This window comes from Drosophila eugracilis, unplaced genomic scaffold (genome assembly GCF_018153835.1).
Source record: "Drosophila eugracilis isolate 14026-0451.02 unplaced genomic scaffold, ASM1815383v1 contig_2154, whole genome shotgun sequence".
NCBI lineage: Eukaryota > Metazoa > Arthropoda > Insecta > Diptera > Drosophilidae > Drosophila > Drosophila eugracilis.
Window position 1 is genome coordinate 6,003,914 of NW_024573038.1, and position 25,109 is coordinate 6,029,022.

A 25,109-nucleotide genomic window follows, 5' to 3' on the forward strand; every position below is an offset into this window, starting at 1 on the left:
ACGCGCCACCGTAAGCATGTGCAAATATTTCAGTTGATTTTATTCTTTATTTTCATCTTATTTCCCTGCCATTCCGGGGCCCAAAATAATAACAAAAAAAATATATATATAATAATATTGTATTCGATGGAGATGAGCCCGAAAAGTCCCTTAATGCCAAAAACACAGACAGGCGAAAAGGGAGAGTTGCGCGGAAGTTAAGGGTCTAAACAAAAAAAAAAAAAAAGAAAGAACCTGGGATCTCCGCAAAAAAAGGACAGGCGGCCAACCGTGCTGTCATTTTTTTTTTTCTTTTCGTCCTGACTGCCTTTCCTGTTGCTTCTGCTTTCAGGACCTTCGTTTTCGGGTCGTTCTCGTTTAACGGTCTTATACCTGCAGCTGTTTATCATAATTTTGTTGATTTGCTGTCTGCTAACAGTAACAATAATAATCATAATAGCAACAAAAACAACGGCCATGCCGGCGAAATCAAAATAAAATAAAAAAGGGCAAAGAATTGCTAACAAAAAGTTCCACTCACCAAGGCGCGTCCCGAAAAAAAAAGGGAAAAAATGAGACAAAAAAATAAGCGAAAACTTTGCCAAGTAAATTTGAATGTCGAAAACTTGTTTCAGTCAACAGCATCGGCAAAAAGAAAATTCAGTTTCTTTTTTACTTCAGGCTGCCGATGCCCTTCAAGAGCGATATTATATTAATCAATTTTTGGGACTTTTAGGCGACTGAACTTTGTAAATTCGTTCAATAAATAAAAAGTTTTATCTATCAAAGGTCTCAATTTTATGTAAACAAGACCAGGTGCTATATCAAAAGTCTACATATGTTTTATGGAAAAGGAAAAATGATAAATTTACTTTATTATTTTTTTAACATTTTTCTATGTCCCAAAACTAATTCCAACTCCTTTGCTGTTTAATATTTATGAAAAAAAAACCCTAATAAATCTAATACATTTTTTTATATTAATAATTTCTATGAATATTTAAACTTTAATTAATATAAATGCTTTTTAAAATGGCAACACTCTTAATTCCAAAGAATTTAAAGATTCAAAGTGTCAGAATTGGTAGTTTGAAAGCCCGGCTAATCCCGTAGTACCTTACCAAACAAGGGCTTATAAATATATAAGCAGATATTAATATAAATATGTATAAGGCCAGCCGAAAAAGTTTGTTGTTTGTTTGGCGGCCAACGTGGCGTATACGTCATGTCAAATGGGTCGCAATGCTTTTCATAACTTTTTTTTTGGCAATGGCCCTTGGTTGTCCTTGGCGCCATTTTATAATGAATTGTTGTCACAATATAATGTGGCCATTGTTGTTGCTATAGGTGTGTGTGTGTGTGTCTGTGTGTGTGTGTGGTTGTCTGTGTGGCAATTTAATAAAATATTCAATTGACTTTTGGACGGTGTGTGTGTAGCATCCATCGTTTCCCCCAATGGAACGCAAATGACCAGACTTGGGCTGCCAATTAAAAACATGGCGTCATGGCAACATCAACTGCTAACGGCCAGCACGCAAATGTTTATTAGCCGCAAAACGTTGCTCATTAAAAAAGTTCGTCACGGCGCCAAGGCCTCGGGTTTTAACCTGGCTGACAGACAGTACTGGCCGCGGGATCTCTCTGCCTGATTAAAACTTTTCCGAAGCAATACACTTGGAAGAAAATGTGTGACTTCAAGTTAAGTAATCAAATCTGTAAGATGCAAAATATGTTAAAACAAGTTTTAAATAACAAAAAAAACGAATATTTTTTACTAAATATGCTTTTAAAATTTGGACTAAAATATGTAGCTTCATTTTTAATATTTTAAACTTTATTTTATAATATATCCTTGTTATCTTTGTTATTTTTTTTAAGTGCATCCATCACCTTCCCTTCTTTTTTGCCGTGGCTTTAGCAACTTGGCTTTAAAGTTCCACTAGTTGCCGGCTTGTCTGGTTCTTGGCTTAAACTCGTTTGCCGACAGGCGATAGCCTAATTACGGCTGCCCGTCATTATGGGCATTATCGTTATCATCGTTTACATCGTTATGGATGTCGCCTGATTTTTTTTCCGCCCGCTTTTGGCGGCCAGATGTTTCAGTCTTGGCCGCTGGCATTCGCTTTGATCTACCCGTTCTGATTATATGGCCACGATTCCGAGTCCTTTTTATTTGTTTTCGGTGTTTGTGTGTGTGTGAGTGTGTCTACGGATTGTATCCTTTTACACAGGCCAATGCCTTTTATGACTTCATTCATCTTTCAGCTGAAGAGTAAGGAAAATCCCAAGGTGCGGGTGGAGGAAAAGTTGTGAGAAGTGTCTGGAGGACATACTATACTATCTGTGTCGTATCATAACCAATGACCATGTGCAACGCGGGCGAAATTGACCGAGTATCTGCAGGTCGCCGCTCATCACTGCACCCTAATCAAGGGGCGGAAAAGGGGCTTGTGGAAAAGGGTTGAGAAAATTGTTGTTGGGGAAAAATGGGTTTGAGTGGAGACACGTCCGACACTTCTTGTCTCTGTGCGGAAATGTCGAGTGGAATAGATTACCATAATACTTTATACATGTGGGTTTGGAAACCCACTTTCTGGAATATAAAACTTTTGTCCTTCTTTATAGACTAGAGAAAAGTTATGTTACAATTTCGTTTGTTTGACATATAAAGTTAGGGAGAAATTGTGAGTTTATGTAATTAGTTTTTTTATACAAATAGTAAGCTTAACCTTGCTAACACATTCTAAATAATATTAAAAAAAACAATTTTAAACCCGAATATGCCTTGTTGCCAACAGAAGCCCAACATTTGAGTACCCAATAAATTGTAAATTTCATTTTTCTGCCAAGCTTCCTGTATAAATAAACAGTTTTCCTTGCATTGCCCTTGGGCTCTTTCGGTTAAAATCATTAAGAGACCAAGCCAAAGGAAGTCTTCTGGGAGGCAGTGAATATTCGAAACAATAACAACAGTCGACTGTGATGTTAACCCCCAGATATGCGAGACATCCGAGCATATCGTACAATTATATATACCGAGTCGGCAGACACAAGCCAGCTGAGTTGGAATATGAAGGCTATATAGCTGTGTGTGCCTGTTGCAATGTTCCATTTAAATAATGCGTTCGTATAAGTAAAAGTGTCTGTGAGACAGGAAAATGCATTGGGTTTCCACATGGGATGAAGGGATGGACGGATGGATGGTTGGGTGGGAGGATGGTAGGGTGGGAAATGAGGAAAATCGGGCTGTTGGGGAGAAACGACTCCTTGGCTGCGAAAGTTAAGCATGCTGTCACACGTTTCATTTATTATAAAATATGCAAACGTGCTGCCTTATAAATGATCAACATCTTCAATTTAATAATGTCATCGTCATCGTCAGCAAATGGCAGTCAGTGTCATTCGCAAGCAGCCAGGGCCATGGAAAATGGCCCATCAATTGCAATTATCAGCCAGATGACGAACGAAATCACAGCCCATCGCCGGATTAAAGCTCGCTTTTTCCACAATTAAGGCAAATAAGATTCCGGTTAATACACTTAATTGCCAGCGTTGGCATGCATAAATCTGCCACATTGTTTCAACAAAAATGCATTCTGATTTTTGCTTGTTCGATTTTTGGATTTAAAAAACTTGAATTATGGCAAGAATACAAATTTTAAACATTTTTCCTACCTTGCTAACTTTTATAAAATTACGAAAAAATCCATTTACAGCAGCGGAAAATATGAAATTCAGCTGAAAACTTTTATAAGCCATTTAAAATAGTTGGCGGATTTTGGCAGAGTTCCTGCTACTTTCGGTTGAACAAGTACCTTCGTTAATTAATTTCAACTTAATGCAACTACTAACTAGTAAAGTTCATACTTTTATTCCCGTTTTTTTTTTATAACAGAAGTCTGTATTTTTCCCGCTTGGTAAAGAGATAATCGTCAGTGGACAGTCTCTGTACAGCTCAGCGTTGACAAATCATTTTAGTTGCACTGTCGACAGTTGGAGTGTGACAAAGATACCAACTGACAGATGAACAGCGAGGGGGAGAAGGGGATTTTATGAGTGGTATATCCGCGTGATGACTGCCAACGCCATTTTTGATTGACATCCCTGCAGCTGTGCCGCTATTTCCGGTGGATATATATATATATATATATCTCGTATATATACTACAGAGTGTATAGCTAGTGTCGGCCTAAACTGTGTGCAAATTACATACATCATATTCATACGAGTGGCGAGCTAACAGATTATTTATGCTGCCCCTCCTCCAATGTGACTATGAATTTTTCAACATTGAGTTCCACTCGCCACTGACAACTATGCAAATTGTTACGTGTTTTTATATACAGAAAGGTTGTGTTCAAACTTATAGTGTCTATATAGAAAAATTAAAATAAGAAAATGAAAAGAAAAGTTACCTAAAAGTTGAACCCCTTTTGTTCATAAGGTAATAATATTTTGGTAGCAGTTTTATTTGGGTTTAAAGTTTAAGAATCATTGATTAGCATTTTCAATGGTTACTTTTTAGATTCCACTGCTATTAATTTGACCGCTGTTGTCATTATATATTCCTCTCTGTATATAGTGCATTGAAAAGTTGTTGCTTATTGAAAAAGTTTTGAGCATTTGTGGTAATATTATGCAGGTCGCCGGTGCCTGAACCCTTGCCCTCTCGACCGTCACCCAAATGGGCTTCATCGCAGTGTGAACTCTGCCATTGTCCTTTGGCCCACTAGGCGGCTACGTAACGTAACGAGAGGGCCAAACACCTTTACTTTGCATTTATTGTATGAGCAAGTGTATGTGTGTGTGGGTGAGTGAGGGTGTTCGAGCAACAAGGCGCAGGACAACAAAGCAAATGCTCCTGGACGGGGTCCGTACCCGGATCCGGACTCCAACAGTTTCAGTCGGGGGAAGCTCTTCAGTGGACCCTTGACGCGTTGATTGATTGCGTCAGGGAGGAGCTCTAAAAAAAAAGAGGACCAAAGACCAGAGGAAGTAGAGCGAGAGAAAAGGAAAGGAAAACGCACAGCAATTGCACATTGGTTAAGAAGGGGAAATCAAATTTAAATTTGCTTTGGGAAAAAACTCCAACCTAAGCAGAGGCATTTTCTTTAATGTTTTATTAATATATATTTTACCTTATTATCAGAATCTTCATCTTATAAAGCCTTACCTCCTCCTCCCTATCATTTCTTTGGAAACTATAAAATTTTCCCACAATGTTAATCCAATCGCCAGCCAACATTACTATTAAGCTATTAAATTTTTAAACCACAAGGCAGGTTGTACTAAAATCAATCTTATTTGCCCTTAGCTCGTTTGGGGATTTTTATTTTATGGCCCAATCCGGCATTGTGACAACCTTTCAGTCACTGTAATTTCGATTTCCCTTTATTGTCCGCCTTCTTTGTGCTTCCTCTATATATACACGTACATATATATATGGGATATCTAAAGGACCTTAGAGCGAGAGGATGGCGGTGTAAATTGTGTCTGTGTATGCGTATACAAATCGAGAGGGCAATGGCAATGTAAATTGTTGACGCGCATTGAAAGGCTTTGGCTGCTCGAGTGGCTGTTGCCTGTTTGCATAAGCCAGCCGAGCGGCGAAATCAAATGAATCGAATGCCAAAGCGAGTGGCTTTAAAGAATTGTTGTTTCACCTTTTTTTTGTGTACGAGAATTTTGCATTTTCATATAAAAACTGTGTGTGTGTGTCTGTTGGGATAGCTGGATAAACAGGCGCGAACTCGAAGGCGACGTGTCGGGCATGTTAAAGTTAGCGACCGCATATTAAATTACGGCCCACAAAAATGGCTCGATTAGGTGGCGTTGGTGTAGTAGTAGTAGTAGTGTGTGTCAACTTGGGGCTATGGCAGGTGGTTTTGTCTGTGGCCCCTAGAGTTTAAGCCCGGTCAACCGCAACAAGTGAACGCCCCCATTGGAAATTGTTGCGCATACGCCATGTTGGCAGCGTTAGCGTTAGCGTTTGCCTGCCAACGTAAAAGTTTCCATTTTTGTGGGTCATAAACGTAAAATATCTTTATTGTGAATGACGCTTTGAGGTTAAAAATAAATCAGTGCCCGACCACCACACGGCGTATGCGTAATGCGTAAATTTATATGCCGCTGTCTGCCGCGCGTATCTCTATATATATATTTACTTTTTTGGGTGGTGGCTTTTATGGCACTGCTGCTGGTGCTGTGTCTTTGCTTTAATTTTTCGAGGCTTCTTCTTCTTTTGTTTTTGTAGTCATTTGTGAAAATATTGCCTAACAAAGCGTTAATAAATGAGGCATTTAATTAATTGCCAGGCCAGGGCTGCAATTTAATTATGTAACCTTAGCACCTTGGGCGCTCCAAGGACTTTAATAGAATTTAAAGAGGCTCACTGCGAAAGTCCTTCTGTCAGCATGTGTACAGAGAAAAATACTAAATGGGAATCATTAAGCCTTTGGTGTTCGAAAATGTATGCTAGAAAATATTATATTTAATGTTCGTTTTTTTTATGAAGATAATAAAGAATTATGTTTATTATTTACTTTAGACTAATGGATTTATTAAGTTAAATATTAAAAATTTTATGACTTTTTAATGATAGTTAATAAACCTTTTGAGGTTTACTTAAGTATGTTTGATATGTTATTCATTTGAGTTGAGATTTAGAAACGCTTTTAACATTTTGTCTCAAGAGATAACCCTTTCTGGTTAATCAAGAGATAGAAAAAACGATATCTCTAAGGCATATCCCCTAAAAATCTATAAAAATGAGTTCTAATGAGTTAGTTAAATTAACTTTTTCTGCCAGTGTAAGTCTTTTGTAAATATGAGCGACACAAAAATAAATTGAATTGCATATAAAGACAAACAAAGAAAGGGGGGTTAGAGCGGTGTAAGCCCACTTGACAGCTGGTCACAAAAGCCAAGCAGACAGAAGGGGTAAGGGGGCTGCTTTTGGCCCAAGGGTTGGGGTAATAAGTGCAGACGTCAACACTCGACCCGATTGTGGGTTTGCTTTGGCAAGGAAGTGAGCGAGTTTGCTGCCACAATAAGCAGCAATAGGACAGCTACCAAAAAGCAATGTTTATTCTGAATCGCACACATCGAAATACACGGAAAGAAAGTTTGTATAATAAAGTCTAAAGTTAGAGCAATAATCTTTTCACTTTCTAAGTTTTTAAAACTAAAATAAAGTTTGCTTAAATAATAAGAAAACCAAAACAGAAACACGAAACTTTAACATGATTTTATATTCTGATTTTTGAGTCAGTGCAGTTTTTCACTTGCCAGCCAGTAAAATGTTTTCCACCAAAATCGTATACAAACACAGGAGCACCACAAAAACCAACACCAACACCAAAACCAACACCAAGACCCATAAAGGAGGCGAGGCAGTGCCGCAAGGAGGCGAATCGACCCAGGCTTAATGCTTAAGCCCGCTGCGACAGGACATTTAATCTCGCTGTATTAGAGGTAGTGTGGGGCAGCAGCTCGACACGGACGCCACACGACACGGAGGGATCCGAAAAAGAGCAGGGTAGAGAGAGAGAGAGCGAGAAAGGGGGAACTGGAACTCGAACTCGAACTGGGACTTAAAGTGCCTCAAGTGGAAGTCAACCGTGGCACAGGACTCCAAAGGGTAATGCCTATACTTAGCCTGTTGCTGTTGCCGCTTTTATTGTAATTCTAGGAATTGTTATTTCTACTTTAACAACCCAAAAACCCAATCTCGGTCCTCCATTTACGTGGACTCCGTATCCCTCCATCTCCCTCTCATTGTGTCCCATTGTTTGCCAGTGTGCGTCGGATTGAGAGATGTCATGGGGCTAATGTGAAATCTTTCCCCAATCTCTTTTCATCTCCCCGGCATCTCGTGTTATTGAGGTTTGACGCAAATTGCCAATGCTCGAGACTCGAAGCTCTCTCGAGTCTTCTCGAGTTTTCAAGAAGAAGTCGAAATGCCAATGCAAATTTTGACACACTCTGGATGGTGCTGCCGCTGCCTCTGCCGCTCGACTTTCAAATAAGAAATTCGAAATTTTTCAAGGGTCTTGCCTCAAGTTGCAACCTGAGTAGCAACACTCAAATTAAATTGCATGTTGACTTTTGCTGAATATTTTTGGCTACGCATGTTACAGCCAACTACTGGCTATGTGAAAATGTTTTAGCAAACAGAGTTTCTACATTTTGTTGGCCTCTGTGTGATTTTCATTACCCTAAGTGCTCTGTAGTTGGCCAATGAAATATGAGCAGCCGTTCCGGCCATTGGTCACATCTCGGTTGGCCAAAAGTGGCTTCGATTTGGGTTTTCAGATCAAGCACAAAGGGAAGAATGTTTTTGATTAATTTTTTAAAAATTCCTAAATGGGATGTTATTAAAAGTTTCTTTAGTTTAGACTTTAAAACTATGGAAATAAACCATTTTTATTTTTTCATTTTCATTTTAATAATTTATTTGAGTAAATTAATGGCTATTAGCAAAAATATAATAAAAACTCTATTGATATTTGCATTTAAAGACATATTAAACATATTTTTTGCGGCGAATGTTAAATAAAAACGAACAATTTTTCCATCTGTAAACAAAGTTGATTGCAAGTTGGGCAAACAAATTTGTAGTCCAACTCGTAGATGCAAATGCAAACACGTCGAACTATTGGACCAAATCAAATAAGAAATCTGGCTGCAAATGAAAAAAACAAAAAGAACCGGATCGCAAATAATGGTGTGAATTGAGAGGCAAAGAATAAACGAAACTAATTTCCGGTCACCGACACAAACAAGAGCGCATCGAACCGGAAATCGAGTTAGCCCGCAGGATAAAATTCCCAAAAGACGCAGTGCGTGTGTCTAATTAGAGTCAAGGTGGACCACAGCGGGTTATGGGGGAAATGGATGGAAAATCATCCAATGGAAAAGCGAGAAAAACATCTGCAGGATTTTGTGGGCGGGCAAAAGCTCCAACCTGCATGGATACTCCGCATATTGCGCATTGAAGTTTTTACTACCGCCTCCGCGAAGCTTCGTTGCCGTTGCAAGTTTGTAAATAATGCAGTTGTTGGCTGCACACCCACGCGATGTCTCTGTACATGTATATGTACGTCAGGACATCACACGGATGCTCACAAGGGAAACACACCGGATGAACCCCATGTGGCCAACAGCCAAGTGCGAAACTAACGAAACTAACGACGTGACCGAAACAACCCGAAAATGTAGCTCGAGTGCAGCTCAAACTGCGATTACGTTCGCCCTCTTTCCTTTCTTTTTTTTTTTTAATATTATTTTGCTCTCAATTTCTCTCCACTTTCGCTGTACTGCCTCCATATTTACCTTACCTGTTTTTTCTTGTGCTGCCTTCTTTTTGGCCCAGTTGCCAGCCATGAAATATGCATATTGTTGTTATTGCTCTTACACTCGTTGCACCTGGGAATCGCGGGCTATATTCGGTTGCATGTTGCATACCCAGTTGCAGTCTGTTCTGTCAACTGCCTTGCGTATTTGTGAGTGGAAATAGTTGGTACTAAATATTTACTAAATTTATGTTGTTTAACTTGAACTAAGTCGACTTTAAGAACTTTGGGAGGAATACATATTAGGTGATGATTTTTAAAAATATATTTTAAGCTCTGAAATGATGCAAAATAATTGAACTAACTTATAAAAAGAATATATTTCACTAATAATAAGTGAATTAACCTTTAGCTTTACCTTTTCCCAATTTTTACTACCTAAAAACTTTAAAGACCAGCACGAAAAAAATGTAAGCTTTTAGTAAACAAAGATTGATTGTGTTCTGAATTTGTTTCTACTACTTTTTCTGTTAATCCCTGCAAATGGCTGGGATAAAGGAAAGCAAAGCCAGAAAAAAAACTAGCATTACATTACACCGCATCACGATGTCGAGTGAATCGAATTACCTGGTTGTTGGCTGCTGCAGTTACAAGTGCAACTGCAACTGGATGCAACGGCATTTGCATGCACTCTGCACGCTTTTATGCATTTTTCAGGGGATAAACATCCATTTGGCCTCCGGGGTGGGGGAAATGTGACGTGAAAAATGCATTTCAATTATGTGCCGTGCTTTAAAACAAAGGCTAATTAATGGTCGGTTCACGTCTCGTTGGGCGTGGCACATATGCAGCTTAAATGGAGGGGGAGGGAACTCAGAACCGCGCCCTAGCCATGCACTCATCCAAATGAAGAGTGGTCCTTTTTGAGCCTTGGTCGAGGTCCTGTCGCTGGGCATTCTGCTCCCGACGCTCCGACGGTCACCGAGTCCTTTATTAAAGTGTTTCCTGCATGAAAAGGACATCGGTGGATGGGTTTGGCTCCGTTTGGCTCGGTTTAGTCCATCCGTGAGTGGATGTAAGTGTGTGTGTGTGTGTGGAAAAACATGGCCAAAACACACACATCCACACCCACAAAATGTTCACTGGTTTAATTTCCGGTCTGTTGTTCACCCAGTGAACTAATTAAAAGTTCAGACTACCTAAGATATTGAAGGTCTCCAGACGGTTTCTCAAGGCACCAAACTTGAAATTAAATTGAATTCGTTTTGTATGAAATTTTTGTATTAAATTCTTTATTTTGTAGCTGCAGATAAGATTTTAACAACGGTTTTTTAATTTTCTGGGCAATGGACAACAAATATGAAAAACAATGCGCTGGTGTTTGGTTTGGTTTGCTGCAGAACCAGCTGAAGTTGAACATTTTTGCAGCTGCAGCGACGACGACAACCACAAAAACCTCGTCATGGCAACCGAAAGTTTCGACGCTGCCACACACGAACTTCTGCATACATATTTCCATGTGGTTGTGGCAGCGGGAAAAAAAAGTTAAATTATGAAAGGCGGAGAGGTATGCCATAAGGTTAGCTTAAGCCGATTAACGTAAATTGAATTTTCAATTTGCAATTGATTGCACTCGCCACAAGGTCGGCCAATATACAGAAGGGAAAAGGGAAAAACTGGAAAAAAAAGGGTCCCTTTCACAATCCTTTTCAATACTCTGTCAGCCAAAACAAAAGTTGTTAATATAATCAGGTTAAGTGGCTTTATATGTACTGATTGTCCTTGATTGGAGCTGAGTTTCGATTGAGTCGGAAATCAGTAGATCCCATTTAGATTAAGCTTTACTTGGTAATAAAAGTCATAGATTAACTGCCCTTTAAAATGACTTTGGGAAATGAATTAATAGTTCATCTCTTTTCATGCCAATAAATATCAAATTAATTAGGTTAATTGCAAAATACTTTGTAATTAATGCTAGCAAAAACCTTTCCTATTTTTATACCCCAGGAAATCTGTTGAACTGGAAAACAAAAAGCATTCTCCCCCTAATAAGGCAAAATCAGGTCCCAGCTGGACAATTGTATTGAATTTTCTCAGAAAGGATTTTCTCACCGATCCGAATGTTTGCCAACTTTAACCCACCTTCTTTCTATGGAATCCTTGGCTTGTTTAGTTTGGTTTTTAGTTTTAAAATAAGAACTAAGAGAGAAAAACTTGTTTCGTACCGCAAATACTTTGACAACTTTTGCTGACCGCCATAAGAAGCTGACAAGCTGGCTGGAAAATCTGAGAGCGGTCGTCGGTTGGAAGGGTGGAAATTGTCAATTTGCTTTATCGCCTTATAGAAGACCTGAGACCGCAAAATTATATGTATAGTATTTATTTGTGGGCTTTTCTTTTGTGGCCTTTTCTTGCACGTGGGCGCCATATTCCTTCGTTCCCCCCTGATTGTCTTATTATGCGTTATAAATCGCATGACGACTGTTAAACTGACTTTGAATGCTATCAAAATCAGAGTCTGTGTGTGTATGCAAACGAGCATAAAAAAGCTTTTTAAAAAAAGTCGCCAAGTCACAAGGATAAGCAGACGTAGGTATATATTTTGGGCACTTTCCCTGCTTTTCCTTCTCTCTTTGTCTCTGTCTGTTTTCCCTTCGTGCGTTCATAAATATAAATATTTTTCACATTTTTCCTTTTCTTAGAAATCAAATTCAAGGTATCCCATGTGTTCGTCTCTGTGTGTGTGTGTGTGTGTGTGGATTTATTATGAAAATGCCATGAATTACTCGCGTATAAAAGTCATCATTAATTTCCCTGTGACGCTTTTTTGACAACCATTTTGGAATTTATTCACTCATTCATGAAGAGCCATCAGGAACAGACTTCTTGTGTGGCCGCGTAAGGTGCGTGGATGTGCCTACTTCCGGGGGAGGAAACAGTTTTTTGAGGATTTTCTAGAATTTATTACAACTTATAAGTATTATCTTTCTAAGCCTTTCTTAAGTGGTCGAATGGATAATCAAAATGTAATCCTTAATATTGATTTTTCCTCTCCTAACAACTGCCCTTGCAATTTATCCCTGCAATTACTGGGTAACTACTGTTCGACCCTAAGCACTAATTCATTTCCACTTATTCGTTATTCTTTTTTACGAGTTCATCAAAGTTGTGGCTGGTTTTTAAAGACTTTGGGCCATGTGACAAGGATAAACAAGGTCATAAAAGCGGCGTTGGCATATAAAAACGCTCGAAAGATTGCCACAAAACGGTGGCACAGATTCGTTCTGCGAGAGAGCAGCTGGCGTTGCAGTAAAAACCCGGCAAACAATGCCTCAAGTCTGGAATTTATTATGCATACGCCCTGTAGTGCATATTTGTAGCGTGATAAAATCGGTTAATAGTCGCATGAATAAAACATCAACCAAAAGAATGAAAGCTCAAAGCTAGTGAAGGTGTAAATAATCTGCACAAGAAACCGGAAGTTCTTAGCCATATCGCTTCCGTTGGCTACTAATAAAAAATTAGTCAAACAACATCTCTTCGCAGGTCTTTTGCCCAATCAGCTGACGGCTGAAACTAATTTACTTGTCACTTTTAATTATTGTTTGCCATTAAGCGAAGCGTAATGCCACGAAAGGGGGGATGCTGTTGGTTTTTCCCCTTACAGCTGGAGGCATATTATTAGACCATATAAATTCATGTCAGTCTACTTTCGGTTTAATTAACTTTCATGTTTGTATTAGCCGGGTCCGTGTAGGCTGGTCTAAAGTGTTGTTGCTGCTGCTGCTGCTGCTGCCAGAAAGCCAGGCAGTCTACTAACCAACCAAATAGGCTACCATCTAACCATACTGCTGATTGTTATTAGGCCATAGTCATACATAGTTTGGCTTCTGCGGTTGGCCCTTATTGTCGTTGGAAACCATGTCCAAAACCTAATTGTCTGTCCCCACAAATGTGCGACCGACGTTCGGTCAATTAGGCCTGTGTACGAGCGGAGAAATTAACTAAAATTTTCAAATTGTTTGGCGAACAAAGCAATGCACCTCGGGCCAAAATGGGATAATACTGTTTACTTCATATTTGAGCTTGGTTAGCAAGCTGACCAATATAAATTTAAACAAGGATTTAAGCTAGTCAGTCAACCTAAAGGAATGTATTAACAGATTTACACATTTTCATTACTTTTTTTTTAGAATTTTCTCTAACCAAATCATCTACCATTTCATGCAAATTGAGCCACTACAAAATCAAAATATTCATTCCACTAAAAAATTGTTTTAACTTGCGCATTCCCATAAACTCACCTTTTGACCTCTAAACTATTTGGTATTATCAATAACGAGAGCTGTGCATAAATGTGGAAAATTGCGCAGCCATTTGAAAAACAAGTGACTGTTAAATAACTTTGTATTTTTGTGAAAATGAAATAACATGGCTGTCATGAATTTTCGCAACTTCGGGGATTACAATTTCAGTTTGGCATTTTTTCTTTTTGGCCTACACAGACAAAATATTATTGAAATATTTCAGGCTCGACTTGTTTTTATAGGCAAAAACGGAACCGGATATGATTTGTTGTTCGTTTTTCTGTCATGTGGTTGGTTGTCGACACACACTCTCGAACTTTCAGTTTTGATTTCCGTATTTTAGTTATTTTAAATATTTCTGAATTTGTGTGTGGGCTAGCCGGTCATCAAATATTCGCACAGCTGCATCGGTGTGGCCGCAAAATTAAACCTGAGCTGGCATTCGAACCTGTGATTCGAAACAATCGGTGGTAAGATTTTGTTTTCCATGGCATGATACCATCTGGTGGAGCATGCAAACTATTAACCAACGCGATTCGAAATTGCAATCTCGGATTTACCTGGAAAAATATATTCATTTATGTTCGCATGTGCATGTGGCAGATTCTTTTCGGATCCTGGCCCTGTGAATAAACAAATGTTTCCACTCCATCCCTTAAATTTTCCGACCCCCCAGAGATCTCACATTTTATCCAGCATACTTTGCCGTCGTTATTTATAAAGAAGCGAAATAAACTGCAGCAAGGATGTAGTCAGATGTAGCTAGATGTAGATATATTTAAAGGGGAAAGGGCAAGTGATTTTAGCAGCTTGTCGTCTGACTCTTTTGATGACCTTAGCATTTAGCCTTGTCATTCGTTTTAGTGCATCTCCGAGTACTTTGCTAATTGAAGAAATATTTATTAATAGTTCGCTCAATTATCAGTTTCGATTATGACCTACCTGCTGCCACAAGGTTGTTCAAGTTACCGATTCATTATAAAATCATAAACTTGGAGGTCAACTCACTTAAAATTGCTCCAGGCTGCAGGAAAACTAAATACAAACGGAGGAAATGAAGTTACAGAATAAGTGATTAGGTTGAAGGGTCCTTCTACTTTTCTTTTCTGATATTAAAAAGGGCAAAAATGGAATCAATAAATTTGAATACAATTTTTAATGACTTTTGGCTGACATTTTTCTGTTAGATACCTCTGCGGCACCGCGAAATACCTAATAATAAATACAGAAACCATATTTATATACTTGGAAAAGGTTCACCTAGCCAGATGAAAAAGAAAAATCAAAACGACTTAAATAGAATGCCATTCAGAGGTATCGATTTCCCACTGACCCATTGATCGCGTATTTTTAGCCGACGCTTTGTCATCGAAATCAAAGGGCAGACTGTAATCAGTGCTGACTAATGCCGTTCACGGGGAATATCAAACAATGGCAGTAAACTTTGGCGACACAGAAGGCAGGATATTGAAGACAGGAGACAGGACCCAAAAGCAGCTGAGGGATATATAAACCTGACCAAGGGCGCGGCCAGTTCATGTGTGGCATAAAAATTGCCAACTAATTAAATACAGTTGCTATATATGGGCGTCACGTGCGCGACGATGTCTGGCCAGGTGGACACAGTTGGCCGTGTTGGGGTCACCTGTTTAATGTGCAAATAAAAAGGCGTCAATGTTCTTGCTGGGCATACTAATTGCAGTAGACCCGCGACCCGAATATTCCGACTTAATAATTGCTTTTCTTATTTTCTTTTTCTGGGAGCAGAGCAACAAGCATGAAAGTCAGGGAAATCAGCTGCCAAGAAAGTACCAGTACCAGTACCAGCCAACTCATAATTTACATAGCCAAGCAAGAAAAACTCCTCGAATGTGTGACATTGACTGAGAGACCCACTTCTGGGAACCGGCGGGCCGTCCTTCACCCACTTCTCCACCGCCCCCCTCGGCAACAAACTGTTGCTTCTCAGCTGTTTTAGTACCTGTACAAGTTCCCCTCCAATCCGCGCATGTGCAACAATCATATCCCTTTTTTTGTTTAGTACACATTGGAGGGAATTTCTCCAACTTTGCGCAACAGTTTGGGCCATTTTTGTTCTTTGGTTTGGATTGGGACTTTTTCGAGCTGTTGCTTCGCGGCATTCGGAGCATTCGACTTTCCTCCGGCGGAGTCGCAGATTCAGTCTGTTTGGGGACTTTACGGCGTGCGAACGTGTGGCAGCGTACGATCTAAGGTCGCTAACACAGTACTATAGTGATTTTCAAAGAGCCAACGGTGCGGATACGCAACGGTCAGCGTATATACACATACACATACAAGAATTTCACTCAGGTAAAGCACTCGCATCCTGTATGTGTCTACGTGTCTGTGTGTGTGTGTGTGTGTGTGTGTGTGTGCGTGCTGCATATAAACGCGTTTAATTAATGTGAAAGTGTCGTCGTCGTCGGCGATGGTAGTTTTTTTTTTCTTTGTACTCAGTACTTAGTACTCGCTTTCAGAATCGCATAACCGTTAGCCGTTAGCCGTTAACCGTTAACCGTTAAATGTGCCATTCATTTTCCGTTTCCGCGATTATCAAGTGCTAAAAAACGCTGAATTGATTTCACAAGTTTTGCTTTGAGAACTTTTGAATGTTTCCAAAGGAAATGGTAAACCAAATTAAAAAGATTTTCCTTTTCGGATTTTTAAGCTGAATTTTATATGGAAACTAATTGATATAACTCTATTCTAGGGAATTAAATTTGTGGTTTTGGTTTTACCAAGTATTTGCTTAGACTCAAAGAGTAGTGATTTTTGAAGTATTTTTAAGCAAGGACACTTTTACTTTAATCCTTCAATGGAAAAAAACTATTTGACTTGAAAATTTCTTTTGGAAATAATAATTTCTGTGTAGAAATAAGCATTCAAGAGAATTTTCATTTCGAATAGTTTTCGATGGAAATGATTTTTGTATGAAGAACAAACAAACTGACTTTTTAAAGGTTTTTAAAACCAAACCAAGCCAAATAACAGTGGAAGTCTCAAAGAGCAGTGAAAATAGAAACATAACAAAAAATTATGTATCAAATTCGGAAAGAGTTTACATTTTTAAATAATTTTTCTTTGCTGTTCAAAATGTGAAATTGATTTTAATCTTATCTAAGCTAAACTTCGAAGCGTTTTTATTTTTCATAGCTAAGTGAAAGGAAAGCCAATTAATATGTGCCTTGTTCTTAAACATGAGAAATAAAAAGCTTATTATATTAAAAAACAGATAAAAACTGCTTAGTTAGTAGTGAAAATTTTACCTCATATTTTTAATGACCAAGAAAAGTAGTTTTAATCCGAAAAAATATCAATAAATCTAGCAAGCAATTTGAAAGGCAAGTTAAATTTTCTTCTGAAAAAAAAGTATTTTAAATTCAAACTCTTTTACACGGCAGTCATAAAAGTGAAAATGTATTTTTTATTTGCCACAGCTCGGCGGTCTTGGTTTTGCATTGTGATCCGTGCGGCATACCTGGTCATTTCAGGTGAGTGAACAACTCGTATTGGGTTGCAGGGAGGTGGGAGGATGGAGCGGGGAATACTACTCTGGAAAACCCTGAAAACCACATTCAAAATGTTTCAACTTTGCAAAGAGCTTTTTACTTGGTATTTTGACTTTGTCCTTTGATTTTAGCTGTCAAAATGCATTAAAGTTCTAACCATAAACGTAACTAATTAAAAAGTACTCTCAGGCTACGAGTCAAGTGCTGTGCGGCCATAAAAATGTTCGCAACTAATTAAATTGTGATTATTCGAGGAAATTCAAGTGAATTTAATGCTCGCACAGACATATGGAAAATTTTCATGAAGTGTGAAGGGCAATTCGAATGACCTTGTGTGTGCTATGATTTTTAGATTATAAATTTTTAGCAGTCAATTAAATGATTAATAAACTCATTTTGATTTTCTGTGATTTTTGTTTTGTGATGAAAATATTAAAACGTATTTTATTTATGATTTAATTTAAAGCGTGCTATTTCCCTTGCATTAAAGATACACAAACATTGTATGAAAAGGCTTTCCATTGTATGAAAATTGCAGAGAAAAGGACAACAATCGAATTGTATTGAAAATGCTCAAACTGAGTAGGACTGAATTGGTTTTATAAAAGGATAATACCTTGAGCTTTTTGCTTTTGTTTGGCCAAACATAAATCAGGTTTTAAAAATAAACTGCATGACCTTAATATATTTATAACTTTTTCACGTAATTAGAAGACAGAAATACTCGAACTTGATCTTCTTACCAATAAGCTGCACGTCAAGGTAGCTTGTTTATTTTTTGCTTTGTCTTAAGCGCCCTTCAAGTATATATTTAGGTCATCGCGGAAACTGTGCCCTTATTATGCAGTTCAATAAGTTTTATGAAAGGAAAACAATTTGTTGGAAATTGGTTCCAATCGCAGACACCCCTGCAGCTATTTTCCAACTCAATGCAGTATTTTCTGCATCAACTTTGGCCACTTGAGGAGAACTGGTTGATTTTTCTTTAGCTCTGCATAAAATTTCACTTGAAACTTATGGAAATTTCTGGCTTATAATTTCGCCTGGAACGCAAATCAAAAGTTATAAGTAGAAGTGAAAGCTGCGTAGAGAGGGCAATGGAGAAACTTGAGCTTGTTGCCAATTTTAAGTGATTTTAAATAACTGCAGGCAACTTAAATGAAACAGCAAGAAAGTGAATTTATGAAAAAAATAAAAAAATATATAAGAGAAGACCGTGTAATGACATAATTTGTAATGTCTTTTGCCCGCCAACAAAGGACAATAACTCAACATCAGCGACAGCTACAAGGACGTCCTCTGAGTTCTGGCTTTGCAATTTAAAATAATTTCCACCGTGCCCCCTAAATGCCATTAAGTATTAAGTCAACTGCGGAGGGTGAAAACTTTCTGCGTTGAGTGTATGTTTTGTTATTTGTGTGTGTGTGTGTGGGTGGGTGTGTGTGTATGGCTGCAGGCTTTGTTTTGCTTGTTTTCTTTTCTTTTTTTTCCCTGTGTATTATATTTTTTTTGCTGCATTTATGCACATAATTGAGTGCTAAAAGTAATGGCCAGAAAGCTAAATTTTTTCCCTGCTGTCTGATGGTTTTTCACAGACCTTTTCACCTTGACAAAAGTTCATTTTGGAAAGTTTAAAATAACAAAGAAGGCAGATTTTTCTTAAGGTTTAACTCAAATAAAGTTTAAATTATAACCTCGATAAAGCCTTGTTTCTCAATAAAAAGGAAATACAGGGAGAACATAAATTTCTCTTCGTGTATCGCATTAAAGCCCTAAATCTTGAGGCAACATGCCACGTCACACCCTGTATTTATTTGTGCTCTTTTGCCGAGTAAATAACACATTTTTGTGCCACAATTCTGCTCGATTAGTTTTCGGCTAACACACACACACTCTCTGAACACCCTCCCTGTTCGATTGAACAAAAATGTATTTACCACTCCTGACACTACGGCAATTTGCAATTCATTGTCGCCTGGCAAACAGAAATTCATCATTTTGCATTGCAATTTTTGGAAAATATTTGCCATTCGCCATTGAATTCAGCTCTGCGCACAAAATTAATTAGGATGCTTTGGCAGTGCGGCTGCCAGACCAAATTAGATCTCCAAAATTGTTGTGGCACTTGTGAAGCAGCACCAAAAGGAATACACCCAAAATTCATCAAATATTCTGTGGCTTTATGTTATTTCTGTGTGAGTTTTATTTACCAAAATTGCAAAATGTGCACGATTCTAACTAGTTTATGCTTTGGCAAATTAAGACTTTTTATGCCTTATGGGCATAAATGGGAAAATTTTGTAGGTTCCTAATTGGAGGCATTCCCATTTAATGCCAAAGTTGAAGCTAGTTTGTATATTGAGGAGGTTTATTTTACATTCACATAATGCTTTATTAGATATTTTAAACACAAAACTAGATCTCTTTTAAACTTCATTCACTTAGCTATTTAAACCCGCTACATTTCCATCGAGTTAAAATCGAATAAAAGTTATTTCTAGCATATGCTGTCGCCTCGTCATATTAAAATTCATGTTGCGTGTGCAATAATAAGCTATCAAATTGGAATTTCCTTACGATATCCTTTCGGATTACTTGCAAACATGATAGTTACTCTAACCTAAGCTGTTAAATACCCCAACACAGAAGCCTTATTGAAAACTGATTACCCAAGTGGGGATGAGAGACCCTTCCTAGTGGCAACCCCTTGAACAAACATATTAACGCACGACAGCATCGAGGCCTGACTTTGACGCATATTGGCCTGGAAATTAATCCGCCTAGCCAAACATGGCAACATATTGTGCTTACGCACGCATAAGAATAACAAAAACATCCAAAAGGAGCAACTCTTCGGCCAAAACTAATTGCCCATTCTTTGGAATTGGTTGGTTTCTTTTCGGTCGGTGTTGTCTATCTACGAGCCGAAAATGTAATTAGGTTTCCTTGTGGCAGTAATTTGATTTCGTTTCGGTCGTCGGTGAAAACAGTTTACAATCCTTGGTGGGCAATAATTATGGCATGATTGTGTCTATACTGCTGGCATTGCATTTAGTTAGCATTTAGCCGCAATTCAATTATGAACGCTCGTCAGTCGCACTTAACCGAAGTCTTAAGCCGCCTTTGTTTGCCACACATACACAAGCTCCCGTTCAATTTTCAAGTGGATACCGTACTGTGGAGGATAACTAAACAAATTACGCAAAAGATTTAATTAAGCAGCCTTAATGCCTCAGTGACAGCAGCTCTCTGGCTCCCTGGGCACGTTCACGTGCCGTATACGTAATATGCAAATGTGTAGAGTGCCCGAGGGGCACTATCCTCCAATGTGGTGGATAAGGTCTTCTTCTCTGTCTGTGTCCGTGTATTGAACTCTCTTCTTAGTTTCCTGCATTCCCATCGGGGAATGAACCCTTCTTAATGGTCCGAGATTATTGCCCAACCTTAACAGATCCTTGAGTTCATCAGTAGGGGAGATGGTAATTAGCATTGCAGCAGGTGCAACCGCAGCAGTTGTCGTTAGTTGGCAAGAAGAAATGCGAGTGGAAATGGCCGGAAAGTATGCTATGAATATTCCTTCTGCTATCTTCCGGAGCGAACTGAGCGAATGTAGATGACTTGCACCGGGGGAGCCACTGGTCTCTGTTGTTCTTCTGCACGCCAACGCATTTGCTGTTGGCTGGGCACAAAACGAAACTATGTTACACTCAACGAAATATTTATTTACCCACAAAAAATGGTTATTTTGTAATTTCCTTTTTATTTACCAAAAAAAAAATAAGTTTTCCTCGTTTGCAATTCAATATCTCACACATTTTTTCCCCATTTAAGGCTTAAAAAATATCCTTGAGTCTAAAACGAATTCGTTTGCTGTGCATTTTGGCTTTTGTCCTGCTCGGCAGGCGAACAATAAATGAGGCAAGAGCAAACAAAAGACGGGCCGCATTGCCTTAACTGACACACACAGTTATGTTCGTATGTAGGTCCTCGTTATGTATGTGTATGAGTGTGTTGGTGCGGCTAAAGGACCATCATGTCTGTTCTTTTTCTAATTGAGACATCTGTGTGCGTGCGTCTGCCATCGTTTGTTTTGGCCACTGTGTTGGTGTGTGTGTTTGTCTTCAATCAGCGCTTGAGTTGGCAACACGTTGTTGCTTCTGCTGCCTACTTTTTCGGGCGCCTCTTTTGCCCATCTTCGTCTGACTTTCGGCTAAAAATATTTAACTCACATTGCTCGTTGGACGGAACATTAAATACATACACACACACTCTGATACTGTCAAATATAAAATACAGGAAAATCTCTTTCTCTCCGTTGCTGGTCCAAAAATATAATTCCCGGAGTTCCAAGAGCTTTTATCATTTAATTTTGGCTACTTTAGTTCGTGGGGTTCGTGCCAAAGACGAAATCAATAACGACCGGCACGAGCACGGTTAGCATTAACGGATTTTCACTGCCCCCGAAAACGAGCAACAACCGCCCACCCCCTACCTGGCATTTATAAAATTCAAATCGAAATGACATTTATTAGAAACCCGATGGCTGATCGATGGATTAGATATCAACGCCATTATTACTGCCATTAAATAGCCACATTTAATGTTGATTAAAGGCAGCCACTCGGCGAATGAATTATGTTGGGAAAATATAAATACGATACCCGCCTTAAATACGATACCCGCCTCGCCACAGTCTGCATATTTTATGAAACATATTCAATTAATTTTATTCATAATGCCTTACATAAAGCAGGCATATGATTTGATTTATTACCAGCTCGTAAGGTTTTAATTAATTTGATTTTGTTTTCGATTTAATGCTTGATGGAACTTTACAAGCCATAATTAAATGCTAAATCAAATTTTATTTGTGATGCATTTATGGGTTTAATTTGCATGCAATTTGATTTGATTTGGTTACAAGGCAATCGTGTTCTCTAATCGAAGGAAGGTAAATAAATAATATAAATAATAAAGTACAAAATGTGTTAAGAAATAAGTTTGGTAAAGTTAAAAAAGTCCCAACTCTCTGAAAACTCGTAGAGTTCCTTTCCCAATAGGATTACTTAACAACCTAATTAACCTGCGGTTAGTTTGGGAAATAATTCCCCAGAAAATAAATTCCAATAAAATGTAATTCACCCATTGGGAAAATGTCTTTTGGAATAAATTTGTTTTCCAAAATTACGTTGGTAAGCGGACTTAACCCACTAGAAAATTCCAAAAGGCTCGTAGATTGCAAAATAGAAATGCCGTAAAAGCAAACCGCATCCATTCGCCATGCTTAACCGTCTTAAATATTTAAGCTTGTTTGCCCTCAATTGAAGAATGCTGACCTAGAAAGTTGCCTCTGCCAATCGTTTTCCGCCGGACTTCGTTCTCTGCCCTCCGTCCGCCGTATTCTGTCAGCCATCATCAGTCCGTGACCGGTGTCGCCGAGTCCTTCCAGTCCGTATGTCCGTTTGTCAGTCCATCTGTTTGTCAGTGGATACTTTGTTCTCCGTGCTACATAGTCTATATAGCCACCGTTAAGCACACAATGCGGTCGGGCTTCTCGGGCTCTCATACTTTATTTATTTACCATCAACACAATTTATTTAACGAAAAAAATTTCACGCAACATTGCAGAAGATCCTGGGCGAATGAACGTTTTCCACTAAATAGTTTTACGTTTGCTGGAAAATTTATGTGGCCCCGTTTGCCCTCCTTCAAAAAGTTAAGATGTCTCAAGTCAATTTGTTGGCTTTGCCTCTGAGCTTCAGGGCGAGCATCTTGCCGAAAAATGTTTACTTGCATTGAATAATTCAGTCGGCAAAGAATGTGTATACACCAATGAGCGAACAGACAGCGCCGGGGGGGAGGGGCGGTAAAGTCGTCGACGGGAAAAGCCGGAAAAGTCGTCCGTGGCAGACTGAGTGAGTGCAGTCAGAATGCGAGATATGTGCCAGACACTTTGACACATGTTTGCCAAGTCAAATTGCATTAGGCTTCCATTTGGCCAATTGCCAAAAAAATAGTCACTCTCTGCTATTTCCAGAAAATTAATAAACTCATTAAGCCTTAAGCGCATTTTCATGAATTTGTAAAAAAAAAGTATTCCCGCCAACAATCACACGCTGTTTTATGTATTCCTGAAAAGTGAATGGTTGGGGCCAAACTCATTTAACTTTTTAATTGTGCAGTTTTGTGTGAAGCAGCCAAATAAATGACATGCCGTTGGAAACTGTAAAGCCAGGGATTTTTTAATACGCATAACCGACGCTTAAATACTCTACTTAAAAGGAAATTGAAGAGTTGTAGTTATTAGTTAGGTGCCCAAGAGAATTATATCTTTTTCTAAAGCCATTCTAGGTATCCAATTTATCTTGAAATATTTGCCAAATATTTGCGGAATAATTACAAAATTTAAACAAACTTCTTCTATATTTGAAAGAGTGGAATGGTTTTTAACTCACTGCACTGTGTATCCCCTTCTCATGCATTTTTTATAACAATCAATCCGATTATGGTCGACTTACGCTGAATTAAATACAAACGAATTGCAGGAACTCTTGACTTTATTAAGCAACTTATCGGATAATTGATAGCTCAACGATACGTATATGTAAATATTTGTTTATATTAAATAGTTACCTTAAATTGGATGCCAGCAACAAGTACAAATGAAAGATAACATTGAGTTATAATCACTTAATTAAGATAAATATTTTCACAAAAGCAGAGATGGAAAATATTCTGCTTAGAAATGCAAAAACAAATAAATATCAAATTTGGGCTTATTAAGTTTGTTATTGATTTGCACAACTATTTCGGTAGTTATTTTGCCATAGAATTATCCCTGCTAATTAGAGGTTCACTTTCTGGTGAAATATATGTTGCTTTCATAAACCTTAACCCACAACTTCTCTGGTAAAAATAATATCCAAAGGCGTATTGTGAATAGAATTAACCCACCTTGACTTAGCTAGGGAAATTTAAAGTCTCCTCTTTGCCCAGGGGGTTAATGAGTGTATAAATTGAGCACAAAAGCCAAGCCAGGCAATAAGCGCATTAATTGCCAGTGCAGAGGGAAGGGAATAAAATGGTTGTCTGGCCAACGGGGCGTATGAGCGATGTCAAGTGGCCGCAATTAAAGTGAAATTTGCCGCTCTTTCACGGTGCTTCCGTTTTCTGGAAATTTTACATTTATTTTTAATTTTTCCAGGAAGAACTAAATAGGGAACCGTCTGGAGGAGAGCACTCCTGGCCCATTTTAGATATCAAAGACGGCAACAACGGCGGCCAGAATTTTCTCACGTTTGGATAGTGTCGAGGAGGTGCAACGCGGTCGCAGTGGCAGCGCTGTGGGAATAACGCCGCCGGGCGGACCAGGAACGGTATCTGCCGGTGCGGTAACGGGATCAGGATCGGGAACAGTGGCAGCGGCAGTGGTGGCAACGGGTTCACCGGCCAGGAGTGGCCAGCAGCAGTTTGTCGGTGGCGTCGGTGGAGGCGGGGGCGTGGGCGTGGCGGGTACGGCTGCTGTGGGCGTGGCTGGTGCAGGAGGCGTGGCAGCGGTACGACAGCGAAGCGCCAGTACGGTGCTCGACATTAATTTGCCGCAGCGCAAAGTATCCGTGGGCGGTGGCTTGGCCGGACCACCATCTCCAGTTATTCGCAATGGATTTAGTGTCTATGATCCGCCGGTGTCAGTGATTCCCAGTCGCCAGCACGCCAACTTTAATGGCCAGGGAGTGGGTGGGGTTGGTGCAGCAGGTGCAACAGCCTCTGGCGTGGGAATAGTGCCGACTAATCGCGGACGACTGTCCATCAGTGCAGCAGCAGGTGGATCACTCATCGCATCATCATCATCACAATCATCATCGCCAGGAATTGGAGCCACAGCGGGATTAGGGATAACGACAGGCAGTGCAGTTTCCGGTTCAACCCTCGGGGAACCAGTGGGCGGAAGTGGATCGGCGCCGACCATCGGTGGCACTGCTCCAGTTCAGCCAGGACCC

General features: G+C 39.1%; 2 protein-coding genes across 2 annotated transcripts; one reads left to right on the forward strand and one right to left on the reverse strand.

Moving 5' to 3' along the window:
• Positions 1-14,512: 14,512 nt before the first annotated feature.
• Positions 14,513-24,443, forward strand: LOC108113906. The gene is made up of 4 exons (XM_017224613.1): positions 14,513-14,534; positions 15,659-15,910; positions 17,038-17,091; positions 24,314-24,443. Exons 1-4 carry the CDS (start codon positions 14,513-14,515, stop codon positions 24,325-24,327), a joined length of 342 nt encoding a protein of 113 aa, XP_017080102.1. The 3' UTR covers positions 24,328-24,443.
• On the reverse strand, positions 24,362-25,078 carry LOC121530025 (uncharacterized protein KIAA0754-like). The gene is made up of 2 exons (XM_041818366.1): positions 24,872-25,078; positions 24,362-24,781 (listed from the first exon to the last, which is right to left on the reverse strand). The coding sequence occupies exons 1-2, from the start codon at positions 25,076-25,078 to the stop codon at positions 24,362-24,364; spliced, it is 627 nt and encodes a 208-aa protein (XP_041674300.1).
• Positions 25,079-25,109: the final 31 nt, after the last annotated feature.